This window comes from Perca fluviatilis, chromosome 6, assembly GCF_010015445.1.
Source record: "Perca fluviatilis chromosome 6, GENO_Pfluv_1.0, whole genome shotgun sequence".
Lineage (NCBI taxonomy): Eukaryota > Metazoa > Chordata > Actinopteri > Perciformes > Percidae > Perca > Perca fluviatilis.
Window position 1 is genome coordinate 15,522,334 of NC_053117.1, and position 17,692 is coordinate 15,540,025.

Sequence of the window (17,692 nt, forward strand, 5' to 3'; positions counted from 1 at the left end):
CTGGTAGCTGTGCCAAGAGAAATCTCAATCATTCCCAATCTTACAGAGACGGAGAGTGTAGGTATATGTAAGGAGATAACATAAGCACAGGCTAATTATTGCTAACTAACATGCTATTTAACATTAGCAATTAAACCTAAACAGCTAATGTAAGTCGAAACTGCCTGCGAGCTTCTCCTGTACTATACGGTAATTCCTCTACTGTGCGACAGTAAGTTGCGTGGTTATGACACAATCGTTAGCCTAGTTTTACAAAAACGTCTGCTACGGAGCCATAACGTGAGGTACAAGGTAATGGAGCATTTTATACATTGTCGTGTTTCTTGAGAACTAAACAATGGACAAATAGAGTCTTTAAACGCTTCAGATGTAAAGTTATTCGCAGTCAAGTGACGTAAAAAAAAAATGGCGGTCAGTGGAATGCTAACAGGAGGTGATACCTTTGTAGCAACAAAATGGCGCCATCGGAGGTTCGAGTTCTGAAGCGAAGCTTACCCCCTTGGTAAAAATAGACTAACGATTGTGTCATAACCACGCGACTTACTGTCGCATAGTAGAGGAATTACCGTATAGTACAGGAGAAGCTCGCAGACAGTTTCGACTTACATGAGCTGTTTAGGTTTAATTACTAATGTTAACTAGCATTTTAGTTAGCAATAATTAGCCTGTGCCCATGTTATCTCCTTACATATACCTACGCTCTCCATCTCTGCAAGATTGGGAATGATTGAGATTTCTCTTGGCACAGCTACCAGAAGACTTACAACTTTCAGACAGGTTGCTCACGTCACATCTACGTCGTCTCTCTCAGTTGGAGGCTGCGCATTAACGCTCAGCGCTCAACGGAAAAGTGCTTCTAATATCCTCCAATGGTCTCCGTTCAGAGCAACGGGGTCTGTTGGTCCATTATATACTGTCTATGGGTTGTCAGAAGCAGAGTATGAGGGCGTGCTACGCTAGCAGCTAGGCGAGCATTAAAGTGATGCACGTTCATCACAGAAGTAAAGGCTGGACTACAATAGAGCTGTTTGGAGCAGATTGTGAACAGTGTTTTCTGTTGGAGATGGTAAGTCCCTTTGGGGTGGACTTTGGGCTTTTTCACTTTGTAAACTACGGAGCCCCTTTTTTTACAAAGCCCCACTTTGTAAAAAAAAAATTAATTATAACTATCTCGTGGCCACGAGATACGTATCTTGAGGCCTCAAGATACGTATCTCTTGGCCACGAGATAATTCTTCTTCATATTTTATAGCCTATATTTATACTTTTTGTATAAATGTCACAAAGTGGAGCCAGGCAGCCAGAGTTTTCTTATGTTGTATATAGTGTGGTGTTTCGGGTGTTTTATTTATGAATGGCTGAGACACAAGGAGGAAAGACGAGCGGATAGAGAGCGAAAAAGAAACATTGGGGACGGAGCACAGATAGACGGGCAGGACAGTGGAGCCGGAGCCGGAGGAACGGTAATATCATGAGGTGAAATTGAAACTACACTTACAATACAGGAAGTAAGTTGTTTAGCAGCCCAGAGCAATATGGGCATTGGTGTGGTCAGGTGATAAGAAAATATTTGGTTTCAGCCATGTTTCACATAAACCAATCATATTAACACTATGCTAATCTAATTATTTATCAGTACGGCCCTGGTGTACAGTGATCTGATGTTTAAAAACCAAATTTAAGGGTCTTCTGGTGGCTGAGGTTTCAATAATAGCTCAATATATAGAACTACAATCTACTTATATTTCCTCTCTAAAACATTTTGGTGTTAATAAGTGAGATAATTTAAATATAAAATTGTCTTTCTTTAGGTTCTTAATGCAGCAGTTGGTCTTCAGTTGAATGAGTGATGTTCACAGTAGAGCACACCATGGCGACTGCAGCATCAGGTGAGTCCTGTCAGACTTTATAAATCTAGATAAAAGTCTCTCTCTCCGTCTACAGATTATACAGATAACTAAAGGGCTGTGTCCTCAGACGAGATGAGATAGAACCCACAGCTGGACCATAGTCACTTTTCAATCAACTTTACATCACATTTTATCACTATTATTTTATCGTATCTCTGTCACATACAGAAAGGAAATCATGATTTGTTTTATTTTTCAATTTATAAAAATCCTTGCCTTTGAAGAAATACTGAGACTTGTCTTTCTTTCAATGGCTGGCATTCTGCCAAGAGATTCCCACTAGGTGGAGACAAAACACAAGCCAGTGTGCTGTTTGAATTTGCTGCCTTATCACTTTTTTTAACAGTTTTTGTCAGTATTACTTAAATGTGTGATTCTAAAATGATTTAAAAGCCTTGGGTGTCTGATGTGTAGCTGTGATAATAACCATAAGAAAGATTACGATCAGCCATGACTACATGCCTGATCACATGAAATTATAAAAAAGGGAGGGATACAATTTTATATTACCTGATTATTTGGTCTACTGATCAACTTGAGCTGTCAGATTATCAGTCTAATCAGGTAGGGTATTGCCTTGCAGCAGGTTTCAGCCCTTTGTTGTCAATATGTCAATGACCCGTCATCATCACCACAGGACACAAATGTGTTGTTTGAGGCAGATGAAGAATGTGAACTGTAGTGCCGGAAAAAATGTGTTGCTGCTCAAGTTGGTTGAATGTCGGTAAAGTATCCCTTTAAGATGTTGTCCAAAGTTTTAGAAGACTGCGTGGGACATTTGAGTGATCAGAATAAGAATTAGTTTTATTGACCAAGTGGGCTTTTGCATAAAGGAAACTTGACTCTGGTTTTCAGCAGCTACTAGTACTTATATATCACTCAAAAACATGAAAAGAGGGCAATTAAATCAAAATAATAAACAGATGGTGACAGTGTTTGTGCCACATGTGATAAAGTAAACAGATGAATCCTTCCTATCACAGATGATCTGTATCCTCTGAAGCGCTCGAGTAGCTGTGAGTGGCTGCCACCTAACAGTGAGTATCTGAGTTTACAATATTTCGTATGTAAAATCTGTAAGTAAGAAACTAAACCCCTTAAGATAAACAGCAATTAAACTATAAATGAATACATGCAAGTCTGCATTTAGTTGCCTTTTCTAAATCTCTGTGTTTCAGTGTCTGAGCTGAGGGTTGTTCTGCTGGGGAACAGCTGGTCTGAGAGGAGTTCAGTGGGGAACTTGATACTGGGAGAGACTGTGTTCAAAACTGAGGAAGAACCAGACTGCTGTCAGAGAGTCAGAGGACAGTTGGAGGAGAAAAGAATAGTTCTGATCAACACTCCCGATCTGCTGCACCCCAACATCTCTGAAGAAAAACTGACAGAACATGTAGAAAACTGTGTGAGACTTTCTGATCCTGGCCCTCATGTGTTCCTGCTGGTTCTACAGCCTGAAGACTTCACTGAGAAACACAAAGTGAAGCTCTGCAGAATCCTTGAAAAGTTTAGTGACGGATCATTTAATCATTCATTGGATCTGATATCAACACCCAGAATAGAGAGATCAGGTTTAATGGAAACATACATGGAACACCCTCCATTAAAAGACATGATCAGAAAATGTAGATACAGATACTTGAAGCTGAAGGGTCTTGAACCTCCAGAGCTGTTAACACGCTTGGGTCAAACTGTGAAGGAGAACAATGGAGAGCATGTGAGCTGTGATGTATTTAAGGACACAACATCTACTTTACCAGGTGATCATCAAAGTCCAAAACAAAAGGAAACACAAACTCCCATCACAGATGCTGTTAAAGCTGCTGGTAAGTGCAGAAACATTTCTGACAAGGTGATGAAACCCTTGGTCACAAAAATCCTCCTTGATCAAATTAGAACATTAAGCTGCAATTTCTTTTTACAGGGCTGCAACTGGTTAACAAAATCACTGCGCAATTATCACTCTCAGAGAAAACCCCTGTGGCTCACAGTAAGTAAATTCATCACAAAGCTAATCATGTATTTGAAAATAGATTTTTGGTGGCATCTTTTCACTGGGATGAACCCAAACACATCCCACAATTCTGCACAATTGTAAAGCAATAAAATAAAAGCAATCTTATCTATAAGAATTTAATTTTAATAATAGGGATGTGCGCAATGTAGTCAACTAGTCGATTAAACATTGTTACCCTCGCAAGTCGGCACCAGAAATACTAGTTGGTTAAACTTATAATTAATTTATTAATGTACACAGTCACATCTAATGAAATGTTGACATATGCTGTCCCTCAGCTATTGTGGGAATACTTGGGACATAATGATTTCAGTGTTATTTAAAATATGATTTGGTTATTTGTAATAACAGATTTCAAATGGCTCTCATAATATACACAGTATTTCTTTGGACAATATTTAACCTCATAGATTAAATTGCGCAATTTTAAATTTTTAATGTTTTCTGAGTATTTTCTTACCTTACGAATAGTAGACTAGTTCAAGTTTAATATCAGGAAAACCTTGTTGGATGTCTGTCTGTCATAGCGTGTTTTGCTCTAGACAAAGCTGAGAAGTCACAACCTTGGTGTTTTATTTTGAAATTGTTTTCTTTAGTAAAGTATCTGGCTGCACTGTGGCTTTCCTGTGTTTAATTACCTACCTAGCTTGACCTTTTTGCTCCGAACAATCCGAAATATTGCCAAATAAAGATTTTGCTTGCTTTGACACCAAATCCTCCGCCATTGTCTTGTCGGTTAAGTCTCTGTCTGAACCTGGCGCGTGAAAAGTGAAATCTGACACTTGCTACTCTCTGCTGTTGCTGTATGGAGCAGGCATGCTTAGTTTATAATTGATTCCACCAGGCGCCGCTGCACCGTGCTTTCGGCTGTGGTGCGGCCGCTGGAGCTGATAGCTGACATTTTAAACAGTATTTGTGAGTAGGCTACACCAGATGCGCCATGCACAAATCTTTGATCCATGTCGTTCATAACTAGACTTTTAACATATTAACTTTGTCTGCTGACTACAGCAGAACAAAGTAGTAAACCACAATCATAAACACAATTAAAAAAGATTAAAAGAAGAAAAAAGAAAAGAAAAGAAACATGCTGCTGGTGTGGTATGAAGCCAAAATGTTGACACTATGAATTGACCCGGAACATTGCCCAAGCCTGGAGATGATGGAAGATATGTCATCATGTAAGCAATGTAAATGATTTTAGCCTCATAGTAAGCTGTTTTATCTTTGTCTCTGTTGTTTTACAGCATCAGCATTCAGGATTGTGCTTCTGGGAAAAAGTGAGGACAAACAGAAAAAGCTTTGTAACTTCATCTTTAGGGACAAAGGTTTTCCTTACCAAAGAATGTCCCAAATCAAGCAAAGTGTGGCCACCTTTGGAGATTGGAGAGGGAGACCATTAACATTAGTGAAAACTCCAGACATGTTCGGTCTGTCTGAGGAGAACGTGAGAAGAGAGGTTATGAGGTGTGTGACTCTTTGTCCTCCTGGACCAAATGTCCTCCTGCTGTTAGTGAAACCATCTGATTTCACTGAGAAGAATAGACAAACACTGAAGTTCATCCTGAGTTTGTTTGGTCAAGATGCCTTTAAGTACTCAATGATCATCATGACACATGAGGGGGATGAAATGAGTGTATGTGTTAATGAACTCCTTAAAGACTGTGGAGGAAGACACTACAGCATGTCTGAAGATGACCACAGATCATTGTTGCAGAAGATTGAGAAGATTGTGCATGAAAACAAAGGAACCTTCCTCACCTTCACTGAAGAGATCATCAGACCAACATCTGGACACATCAGACCAGCTTTAAACCTGGTTCTGTGTGGGAGGAGAGGAGCAGGGAAGACTTCAGCAGCCAAGGCCATTTTAGGACAGACAGAGCTCCATTCAGTCTCCAACCCATCAGAGTGTGTTAAACATCAGGGAGAGGTGTGTGGACGTCGGGTGTCCCTGGTGGAGCTGCCTGCCTTGTATGGAGAACGTCAGGAGGCAGTGATGGAGGAATCATTCAGGTGTATCTCCCTCTGTGATCCTGAGGGTGTCCATGCCTTCATCCTGGTCCTACCTGTGGGTCCCCTCACTGATGAAGACAAAGGAGAGTTACAGACCATCCAGAACACTTTCAGTTCTCGAGTCAATCACTTCACCATGATTCTGTTCACTGTGGAGTCAGATCCTACAGCTCCAGATGTTGTTAAGTTTCTTAAGGAAAACAAGGACATCCAGGAGCTCCGTCAGAGCTGTGGAGGAAGATATGTTGTTCTCAACATCGAGGGCCAGCAGCAGATCCCAGAGCTGTTGGATGCTGTGGAAAAGACGATGAAATCTCAAAACAAACCAAATGTCTATACAGCTGAAACCTTTGCACATGTACAAATGGAAAAGATCATACAACAACACCATGAACTTGAAAGGCTGAAGAGCAAGATCACTTGTAAGTAATTCAAATGTACATGTATTTTCTGGGTTGTAAACCATGTCCCAAATTATAGTACTGAGCCTACAGTATTCTGTAGCAGCTGTAGATATTTAAAGTAACTCCAGTTCTTTTTATTTCCCAGGTGATGATGAGAAGCAGAGCCCAGAGTGTCTCAGGATTGTGCTGATAGGGAAGACCGGCTGTGGAAAGAGCTCTTCAGGAAACACCATTCTAGGAAGTAAAGAGTTCAGAGCTGCATCAACCCAAAGATCAGTCACCAAAGAGTGTCAGAAAGCAAAAACGTGAGAGTGAACAAATGAGAGAAGAAATTCATCCATTTCTTTTCACAAGAGGAGATTCATTGGAAAATGAGGAGCAGTCCAATGAACAATACATTGAAATGGGATGTGATGCTTCCTTTAAGAAACTGATCGCTGACTGTGGAGGAAGATACCATGTGTTCAATAACTATGATAAACAAAACCGGACACAAGTCAGTGAGCTGATAACCAAGATTGACACCATGGTGAAGGAAAATGGAGGCAGCTGCTACAGCAACGAGATGCTGCAAGAGGCCGAGGCAGCTATACAGAAAGAAGTGGAGAAGATCCTGAAGGAGAAGGAAGAAGAGATGCAGAGAGAGAGGGAGGAACTGGGAAGAAAACATAAGGAAGAAATGGAAGCAGTGAAAAGAAAAATGGAAGAACAGAGAGCAGAAATTGTAAAGGAGAGAAAACTGAGAGAAAAAGAACTTGATGAAAAGGAGCAAAACATTAAGAAGGAACATGAGGAGAGAAAGAAAGAACAGAAGATGAGAGAAGAAGAAGACAGGAAGAGAAAACAAGAGGAAGAAAATCAACGACAGAAGTGGCAACAGAAAGTTGAAGCTTTGGAGCAAAAAATAAGATCAGAATCAGAATCTAAGGAAACCATTGACAAAAAGCTGGAGGAGACCAGAGAAGAGATGAGAAAAGAACGAGAGAACTGGGAGAAGGAAAGAAAAGAAGAGTGGGAAAAACGAGAAAAAGAAGATAAACAGAAACAACAGGAGGAGCAAACAAGATTTAGAAAGCTTCAAGAAGAATTCGAACAGGAAAGAGAAAAATATGAAAAGAAAAGAGAAGAAGAGGACAGAATTAGAAGAGAGGAAGAGGAAAAAGAGAGAAAAGACATTGAAGAGAACTATAAGAAAGAAATGGAAAATCTCAAGAAGACACATGAAGAAGGAGCCAGAAAGAAAGCTGAAGAGTTCAATGAGTTCAAAGAAGAAAAAAAAAAAGAGTTTGCAGCTCAGAAGCAAATGCATGAGAAACAAATGAAAGAGAAAGACCAGCAATATGACATCTTAAAGGCACTTTCAGTCCACAAAGAAAAAGAATTAAAGAAGAAACAAAAAGAACAAATAAAGAAAAAACAGGGCGAAATTTATGACTTCCTGAAAAATGTGACCAAAAAGATAGAAGGTCTGTCAGAAATTAATAAGTTAATGAAAAAACATGAAAAAGAAATGGAACAGGAGAAAAATGAGGATGTAAAGAAGAGTATGCGGCAACAACATGAAAAAGAAATTATTGACTTGATACCAACATTTTGGAAAAAAGAAGACAAAGAAGACGCATCATGGTGGACGCGTTTCACATTCTATTGGTTCTGAAAACTGAAACTCTAAAAATGCAGAGCCTTTATTTTGTAATATGTTGCAATGACCTACACTGTAATTCGTACCAATGGGACTTGCATAAATTCTCATTGGCTCTCAGGTGTCTAATCAGCAGCCTGTATAATATTTAACGGCAGCTTTGTAAGCAGTTATCTGACTGTTAAAACTAAAGCCTAGTGCACAAAACAAGACTTTGTAAATCTCAGCATTGTACAGCTCAGACCCGGCCTGTGATTATCTTGATGTGGAGCTGACCACAAAACTGATTTCAGACAATTATTTACTGATTACAATTTTATTTTGAATTAGATGCTTGATTGTAATATTACAAGTTTATGAAAAATAAATTTTCTCTGGTGGTATTGTGACTCATTGTTTTGGAATCAAGATTACTACAAAATATTTCTTTTCTGAAACGGTTGTCTTTCTAATTCCCTCTCCACGTAATAGGATAGCGCTACAACCAGGCAGAGCAACAAAGAAAGTAGCAAAGCTAGTTGACATATTAAACTTTTGACGTAGGCCTGTCCGGTCGGAAAAACTCCGAACACATCTTCCTTTTTTAAGAATGATTTCAGTGCCGTTCTTTGTTCTTTTCTCAAAGAAAAGCTTAACTCCAAGTCTTCCAGAAGACCGCTGTTCCCAGCAGCAGCAGCAGCAGCCATAAGCCCCGCCCACCGACTAGAGTTTGGTTTTTCCAGCTCACAAGCCAACGGAGAGTGCCTAGACCTAGGGTGCGTCTAAATTTCTAGGCTAAAATATTACAGCAAATATTAAACAAACAATATAATTTAAACTGCTTATCAGATAAATAAACTTGAATGATTATATCTGTCCTTGTTTTGTTACATGTCAAATAAAAATGGTTATAACTGATACACCAATTTAAGACTCATGTTATGTATTTTATATTTTTTTCATTCTAAACGATAAATAAAGTGTTTATCCTGTAGTTCAGTGTGGACTGTTGGTAATTCTGAAGTCAAACCAGAAAAACTAAAATCTATTTATTTATTTATGTATATCATTGATCTTAGGAGACTAATGTTACTGGGGATACTGTATAAAAAGTGTGGGCCTATCATAGATGTTATGGTGTACTTGACCCAGAGAGTCCAAGTCAAGTCTCAGTCTCAAGTCTGCTGCAGCAGCTTACAGAAAAACGTCATCACAAAACATAGGCTATAAAATGCATTACAGTTAAAGTTAAAACATAAATCACCAATTTTAGAGACAGGTCTTCATATTATCACCTGTAACCAGAGGGTGTCTATGAATCCCCACTGTGGTTGTGAAGGTGACTGAGACTGAGTTTGCTCTGTAAAACATTTTGGTGTGTGAATAAGGAGGAATACTCTAATTTCTGCATTGTAATTCATCTGCTTCTGCTGTTTGTGTTTCTGACATTAGTGTGATATTTGCAGACATGTGCTAGCTAGCGTCAGCTACCCAGCAGGTGGTGACAGACTGAACAAAGAATGTTCACACTGTTCAGTTGATTCACACAGCTTCATTTCTTCTAAACAGATAATGCCTCATTACAACAACAGGAAGGGGAGAGATATCTGAATGTATCAACAAAAACGCTGTCAAAACATATAACCTGTGTAAGCTTTACAAAACATTTAACGTTTTATTAATTATATTGTTTAGTTCCCCTGGCGAAGGAGCCCATCAGTTTATTGATTAATTGATCATTTCAAACTGTGTTAGGTTGAATAACCAATGTATTCTTAAATATCAGTAACTGTATTGTATGTGTCATCCTGTGTGTTTTAATATAATATCTTAAAATATTTAGAGTGCTTGATGCAACAAGAAGGCTCCCTGTCTATATCCTCAGGCTTTTCTTACACTCTGTGTTTCCTGTTCAATGAGCTACAGCCTGATTATTGTCATTGCAGTTTAAATGCACATCATTTATAACGACTATTCCTGTTATCATTTATATCATTCAGTATCGTTATTACACTCCGACCATAGTATATACTGTTTTGTGCAGTATTGTTCTGTAACTTCTACACCACCAAGGTCCATGTTGCTGTACTGGAGTTTTTGATCGAATGATCGTCCTCCTTATACTTATTTTTTATTTTAACCTTTTTAATCCTATTTGAATGTGTATTTTTATATTGTCTTGTGATCTTTTTGTAATGTCTTTCTGTCTAATGTAAAGCACCTTGTTGTTGAAAGGTGTACACTAATAAATGTAGCTTGACATTCATGACTTTGTATGACATATGTATGACACATGTACGTGTATGTGACAATAAAGTACCTTTACCAGAGCCGTATATATCTCAACAACTATTGGAGGGATTGTGATGAAATATCATTCATGTTCCCCTCAGGATGAATTGTAAAAACTTTTGTGATCCTCTGACTTTTCATCTAGCGCTATCAACAGGTCAATATTTTAACGTGTCAAATACTTTGGTTTATGACCAAATACATGCGTGAACATTCCCATCAGCCTCAGCTGTCTTGTGTTTGTCAAGAATCGTTCAGTGTCTCGAGATAACTTTTGTTATGATTTGATACTATAAATAAAATTGAATTGAATTGAATTCAGTGGGTGTTGGCGGAGAAGCCGTCTTCACCTCTACAGAAGCATTTTAACTCTACACTGTAAAAACGGATTTTGGAGGGTAGTAAATACAACACATGCAAATTGTTTAAATTTTACTGCAAATATATTAGTCAGTAAGCAAATATGCAATAATGGGTAAATTCTACCTACATTACATATTTTATAACAGTAACATTTGCAGCCTAAACAAATATAATAAAATCTACCCCAAAATGATAAGTCTGCAGTTCAAAGTGAACATGCGTCAGTGCTGGTTCTTGTACGGTGGCCGGGAAGTGCAATGCAACATTACAAAGAATGAAACACTTTTACATTTTGGAAAACAAATTTACATTTTGGAAAACAAAATAACATTTTAGAAAACAAATTTACATTTTAGAAAACAAAATAACATTTTAGAAAACAAATTTACATTTTGGAAAACAAAATAACATTTTAGAAAACAAATTTACATTTTAGAAAACAAATTTACATTTTGGAAAACAAAATAACATTTTAGAAAACAAATTTAAATTTTGGAAAACAAAATAACATTTTAGAAAACAAATTTACATTTTGGAAAACAAAATAACATTTTCGAAAACAAATTTACATTTTAGAAAACAAATTTACATTTTGGAAAACAAAATAACATTTTAGAAAACAAATTTACATTTTGGAAAACAAAATAACATTTTCGAAAACAAATTTACATTTTGGAAAACAAAATAACATTTTAGAAAACAAATTTACATTTTCGAAAACAAATTAACAAGATGCAAAACACTTTTACCAGTCCCGAAACAAATTTACAAATGACAGATTCTTCACGGAAAGGGAATGTACCACATACCGGAAGTGATGAGGTGTTGTATACATGTCGCCTTGACTACGGCAGTTATGGATCGAATGCGTCAATAGAGCCGCCATCTTGGAACAGGGGAGGCACTGCCTTATATACTGTCTATGGGGGCGCCCTTAATGCATCAGCGTCAATGTAGGCAAAGGTCTAACGGAAATAAAATCACTATAAATCGTCCAAAATCTCATGCGATGTTCTAGTTTTTTTAAACAAAAAGACAAAGAGACTAATTAAGGTGTTAATACAAAGAATATTTATTATAATCAGTTCACAGATATGAGTACAAACGGAAACTTCACCCTTCTGAACTAAGAGGTTCTGCTTCAAAGTGAAGTTTAAACAGACTGAAATGTCCAGGCTCACTCCCCCACTAATGATTCATTTATTTCTGAATGTATTTATTTATTTAACGAGACTTTAAGTCGTGTTTCGCGGTTCCACAGTCCGAGTCCCGCCAGACTCCCTTTAGGAAACCTGTGATTTAAACTTCAGCAGGCTGTGACAGTCCGCTCCGTTCAGTCCTGGATCTGATTCTCCCGGGCTTCCCTTCCCTCCAGCGGGCCCAGCAATACGGCCTGGGTCTCCAGCTGCGTGGTGTCGTTTTGGCTCCCAGGAATGGGCAGTGAGCTCCAGGTCCTGCAGCTGCAGACGGACTCAGCTGCCCCCTACTGTAGCTTCGATCCGCCGCGGCTGTCGATATCGTCTCCTGTTTTTCCAATGTTTCCGTCGGTCCGGCCCCCTTTAAAAACTCAAAACACCGACCACACGCAAAGTCACCATAAACTTCATTCACGCCATATACTCACTCACAACAACACAAATTGATCGCGCGCTCACCAACAACACCTCATCACTTCCGGTATGTGGTACATTCCCTTTCCGTGAAGAATCTGTCATTTGTAAATTTGTTTCGGGACAGGTAAAAGTGTTTTGCATCTTGTTAATTTGTTTTCTAAAATGTAAATTTGTTTTCGAAAATGTAAATTTGTTTTCTAAAATGTTATTTTGTTTTCCAAAATGTAAATTTGTTTTCTAAAACGTAAATTTGTTTTCGAAAATGTTATTTTGTTTTCCAAAATGTAAATTTGTTTTCTAAAACGTAAATTTGTTTTCGAAAATGTTATTTTGTTTTCCAAAATGTAAATTTGTTTTCTAAAATGTTATTTTGTTTTCCAAAATGTAAATTTGTTTTCTAAAATGTTATTTTGTTTTCCAAAATGTAAATTTGTTTTCCAAAATGTAAATTTGTCTCGAGCTTTGTAAAAGTGTTTCATTCTTTGTAATGTTGCATTGCACTTCCCGGCCACCGTAGTTTAGAGTGTATATTTGGCTTACAAGTTACTCAATGGCAATCAGTCATTAAAAGTTAGCAATCTACCGAGTGCCAGCTAGCTACCCAGGTAGCAAACAGACGTTGGGCCAACGTCAATATTGGTTGGTTACGTTGGCCCAACCTATACAACAGAAATACAACGTTGGGCCAACGTTGGCATGGTCAGCTGCGATGGCCCGACCTATCTGACAGAAATACAACGTTGGGCCAACGTTCGTATGGTCAGCTGCAATGGCCGAATTACGTTACTTCAAAATATATGCTAGCAGCATTTCATGTTTTATCACTCTTCCCAGTAAACATGGCGAAAAGAATATTTGTCTGGCTCGTTTTTATGACGTTTTTTCCAAGCAATACAATGCATCAAATGTGTGAAATCAGAACAATGTATTTATTAAAGATTACAAAGAAATGACAGGACATCATATGACAAAAGATGGATGAATAAAATAATATAAGAATAATAATTTCCTCTACATTCACATTTTGTGTAAAACTGAAAATGTAACATAAGGGGGTAAAATGAGGTAACATGTTCAATCTTTCCTTATTTTAAGTACTTTATTAAAGTTTATGCAAAACAAGTTTACTGTATAAATACAGTATAAGTAATAACATACAAAAACAAGATAAAACATGTGCAAATCATTGCATAATGTGCAAAATATAATAATATGCATTGAATGCGTTTTAAGTCCAGAATCTTTCATTAAGTGCGGTGACACAGTGGCTGTTTATTACAGTCTGCGGAAAAGCGTAGTACATCTGGTTTTAAATAAATTTTCCTGGGCTAATCCCTTACGCGAAAAAAGCTTTGCTACAGACAGCAGCCTCATATCTGCGCCCGTGTGTGTTGACAAACAAGTCACCAACACCGACACTTACTTTTAGCTTACTCGGTTCATACAATACATTTCAGAAACATTTACTTTTTAATCATTGTTTTATTTGTCTGACAAGTCATCTAAACAAACCTTACCCAGCAGCAGATCCGTTTGACATGTAAAACACCGTATGTAAACAATGTACAGTTTATTTATGTAAACACCGTATTTTATAGGTATCATACCCTGTCCTCGCTACTATTACTTACACAACATGAATACCATCTAAACGTCTGGATGCATCGGACCTAAAGATGAGCGAGCCCATTCTTTACGAAGAGAACGGTGAGTGTGTGATATAGAATTGTATACCGTTATTTTCCGTTATCTTCTAACCGTTAGCCTCCACTTCGCCCGTTACGCTTAGCCCAGCCAGTCCAAGGTAATCTGCTCGATTAAATATATTGTTTTGTTATATAGCTATTTGTTTCAATATGTAATCAATCTGTTATCTAGTAAGGCCCGATCTGTTATATGGCTTCAACGTTAGCAATCTGATGTAAATTTCGCCTTATAATTTAGCATACCGGGAATTTAGCGACAGCTAGCATCTACATCTAGCCTGCTAGCTTCTAGCTAACAGTACGTTAGCTAGCTATCGAGCCATAGCTAGGTAAACATAGCTTCGTAAGGCATCGTTAGCTAGATTAAACAGAATCGAAATCAGCTGTAATTAACGTTAGTTATTTGTTTGGCAGCATACTTAGCCCTACAGAGATAGCTACGTAACTACACACTAGCTATGTCTGCAAACATTTATTCAGACAGAACACTTAAACGTCAGGCAAAGCGGAGGGCTTACAACGTCCTTAGTGAGGTTCATAGTGAGGTTAACGTCAATGCTGAATCTGACGCGAGCCCGTAAATATATGCCTGGCAAAAACGCGCCCTGCTGATGATGTGTGGTCAGACGCTGTATCTGATTGGCCCATGTCCTATGAATCAGACGAGTTAGAGACTGAGTTTAATGTTGACGATAACGTGATTGGTGAATTTTGGTCAGATGCTCTAACAGAAACTGACTCAAGTGATGACGAATCTGTTGAGTCTGCAGAGTGTCTTGGGGAGGAGCTCAGAGGTTGGGCAATAGACAGCCAAATACCACAATGCCACCTAAATGGGCTCTTGGGCATCCTGAGAAGATATCATCCATATCTCCCGAAGGATGCCCGCACTCTTTTAAGTACTCCAACAAATTATGAGGTCCAGCAGATTGCTGGTGGCACCATGCATTATTTTGGAGTTGAGAAAGGCATTAGGCATGTGTTAAACCAGATAGACCCTCTCCCAAAAGCCATTCATTTACAAGTGAATATTGATGGACTACCTTTGTTCAAAAGCAGCAATCAGCAGTTCTGGCCCATTCTAGGCTTGGTAGAAGAAGACAAAACAAAGCAACCATTCGTCATCGCTTTATATCTTGGATCTAAAAAACCAGAGAATGTCAATCTGTTCCTGGAAACATTTGTGAATGAATATGGAAAGCTTAAATTAGAGGGTGTGGATGTAATTGGCAAATGTGTAGATATTAAAATTTCCAATTTTGTTTGCGACGCAAGTGCGAGGGCTTTTGTAAAAAACATTAAAGCCCACAATGCATACCACGGCTGTGAAAAATGCACACAGGAGGGAACATGGGCGGAAAATCGCATGACTTTTCCTGAAGTTGATTCACCCTTAAGGACAGATACGTCTTTTATCAATAAAGATGATGAGTTTCACCATAAAGGGACCAGTGTTTTGACAGGGGTTGGAATTGGTATGGTTACCCAATTTCCATTAGATGTTATGCACCTGGTTTTTCTTGGGGTTATGAGAAAGTTGATAGGTTTTTGGATGAGGGGACCACTTCCAACTCGTTTAGGTGCTCATCAGATAGGCCTAATTTCTGCAGCTCTTATGTCCTTTGCCATGACACTCCCCAGAGAGTTTTTGAACGGAAGGGGAGATCACTTGTTGAGGTAGATAGGTGGAAAGCAACCAGAACGTTCTCAAGAACTTTTTTCTTTACACGTCAGTGCAACACTGGAAAGACCATCTGCCAAATGTTCTATACCACAATTTTATGCTTCTGCATGTAGCCATTCGGATTTTATGCTGCCCCTCACTGTGCCTCCAGTACTGTGATTTTGCTGAAAAGTTACTGATCACATTTGTTGAGCATTTTCAATCTGTTTATGGTAATTACGTTGTGTATAACAATACGGGCTGACACATCTTGCCAATGATGCAAGGCAGTTTGGTGTGCTGCATAATTTCTCAGCTTTCCCATTTGAGAACTTCCTCTACACATTAAAAAAAATGATTAGGACCCCTACGCAGCCCCTTCAACAGATCATCAGGAGATTGTCAGAAAAAGCAAATGTCAGAACTAAAAAAAGGGTGTGCAAGGATGGTTTTTACCAGGAACATAAGAATGGGCCTTTTCCATACAATGTGACATCTCAGCAGTTTACACAGTATAAGCAATATGTAAATGGTGGATCTTCAATTAGTTTATCAGAGGGAGACAACTATATTCTGTTCAATGGAGATATTTATATAGTGAAAAATATTTTAAAAGACAAGGAAGCAGCGCGCATCTAGTCTGTCTTAAATTCCAAAACAAGTCATCTTTTTCACCTATCCCATTGATTCATCGAGGTCTTGATATATCCTTTGTGAAACAACCCGGGCAGTCATTGACTATTGTTCCTACGCAGACTGTTTCAAAAGTCCTTCTTTTACAGTATAAGGATGGGTTTGTGGCATATCCTTTACTGCATACTGCTCCTTTCCTTCGTACTGACAAATGTACAGTACTTACCAATCATAACGAATAGTAATAATAAGATTTAGAATAGTTTAGATCATTTCCACAGTTAGGGAAATTAATAGAGTTTCAATAAATGTAGATAGTTTGTAACACTAGATATTTTTTTAAATTTTTTTTTTATAGATGTATTCAATAGTTGTTTTTACTGAAAAGAATGAGACCGAGGTTATACCAAGTGACTGGCTGAGCATCGACAAAAAGTTTCCTTTTGGGCCCCATATAACGGCTTACAAGATGTAGAAAAGCAGTTGAAAAAAATGAAACTCCCTGATGAAGAATGGGACGAATATGAAACTGAATGGGTGGCTGAGTATGGTAAGTTATTGAGTAAGTATTAAGAAATATAGAGAAATAACTATTCAAATCTATTGCTCAAAATTAAAGATGCTCCTTGTGAGCTATGCCTAGACAAGCAGTTCTTTTCAAATGTTTCAGATAATAGGTTTAGTGATGTTGTTTGTTTCTATATTTAGGTTCCTATGAAAAGCCAGAAGAAAGCTGGTGAAGTTCTGTGAAGGCAACAGTTTGGAGTCTACAGATAAGGACAGTATCGGAAAAGAGTGTATGTTTCCACTATTCTCTGTTCTCCTTTTATAGCCTACTGCTTATTTGCAGTATAAAAATTGATTACTCTTAATGTGTCCAACAGACCATCGGCAAAATATGTAAATGGATTTACATCTGGTACAGCCTCAGGAAGACCTCCAGTGCAGGCCTCAACAAGCCGGCTCCACACAGGTACAGACGAAAACATTCAGTGGTCATTGCACCAGCCTTGAGGAATTATTTCCCCATAATGGTCACCAAAGATTCCTTAAATCCAAATTAAAGATTTGGGAATATCGTCCCTAGAGTTGTAGATAGAATGTAAATAGAATAATACCAGTTGGGACGAGTATGTTGAAAGGAACTTTTGAACAATAGTCACTTTCCTGTTGTATAAGATTGCGGCGAAACTCTGGATGGAAGTAAATAGATTGTACATTCTACTGATTCTGTTTCTTACTGTTTCATATGCAGAGACAATGGAAAGACCAAAAAGAAATTCTGCAGTAATGGAGCCAAAAGCCTGACCCTGCCAACCATACCTCTATTTGCACCATCAGCACCTGCTGTGACAGTCCCTGAACCAAGACAAGATGGCACTTATAACTATACTTCCAAACCTTTTACAATAGTTTACTTGGAGTTTTTGCAGCAATTACCCTTTTAGTCTATAACA

General features: G+C 38.2%; 1 protein-coding gene and 1 long non-coding RNA gene across 2 annotated transcripts in view; both read left to right on the forward strand.

Annotated features, from left to right (window-relative positions):
• LOC120560526 (GTPase IMAP family member 8-like) overlaps nucleotides 1-10,295 on the forward strand; it is a 13,849-nt gene extending 3,554 nt beyond the window's left edge. The window contains exons 3-9 of the mRNA XM_039803141.1: nucleotides 1,812-1,889; nucleotides 2,894-2,947; nucleotides 3,089-3,733; nucleotides 3,832-3,897; nucleotides 5,172-6,362; nucleotides 6,490-6,641; nucleotides 6,676-10,295. Of these exons, the coding sequence (XP_039659075.1) occupies nucleotides 1,850-1,889; nucleotides 2,894-2,947; nucleotides 3,089-3,733; nucleotides 3,832-3,897; nucleotides 5,172-6,362; nucleotides 6,490-6,641; nucleotides 6,676-8,001 (3,474 nt within the window). The 5' untranslated portion in view covers nucleotides 1,812-1,849 and the 3' untranslated portion in view covers nucleotides 8,002-10,295. The remainder of the gene's footprint in view (nucleotides 1-1,811; nucleotides 1,890-2,893; nucleotides 2,948-3,088; nucleotides 3,734-3,831; nucleotides 3,898-5,171; nucleotides 6,363-6,489; nucleotides 6,642-6,675) is intronic.
• Nucleotides 10,296-17,021: 6,726 nt separating this feature from the next.
• LOC120560847 lies at nucleotides 17,022-17,511 on the forward strand. Its single transcript, XR_005639523.1, has 3 exons — nucleotides 17,022-17,032; nucleotides 17,120-17,208; nucleotides 17,491-17,511. It is a non-coding gene; the product is annotated as an uncharacterized LOC120560847 (long non-coding RNA).
• Nucleotides 17,512-17,692: the final 181 nt, after the last annotated feature.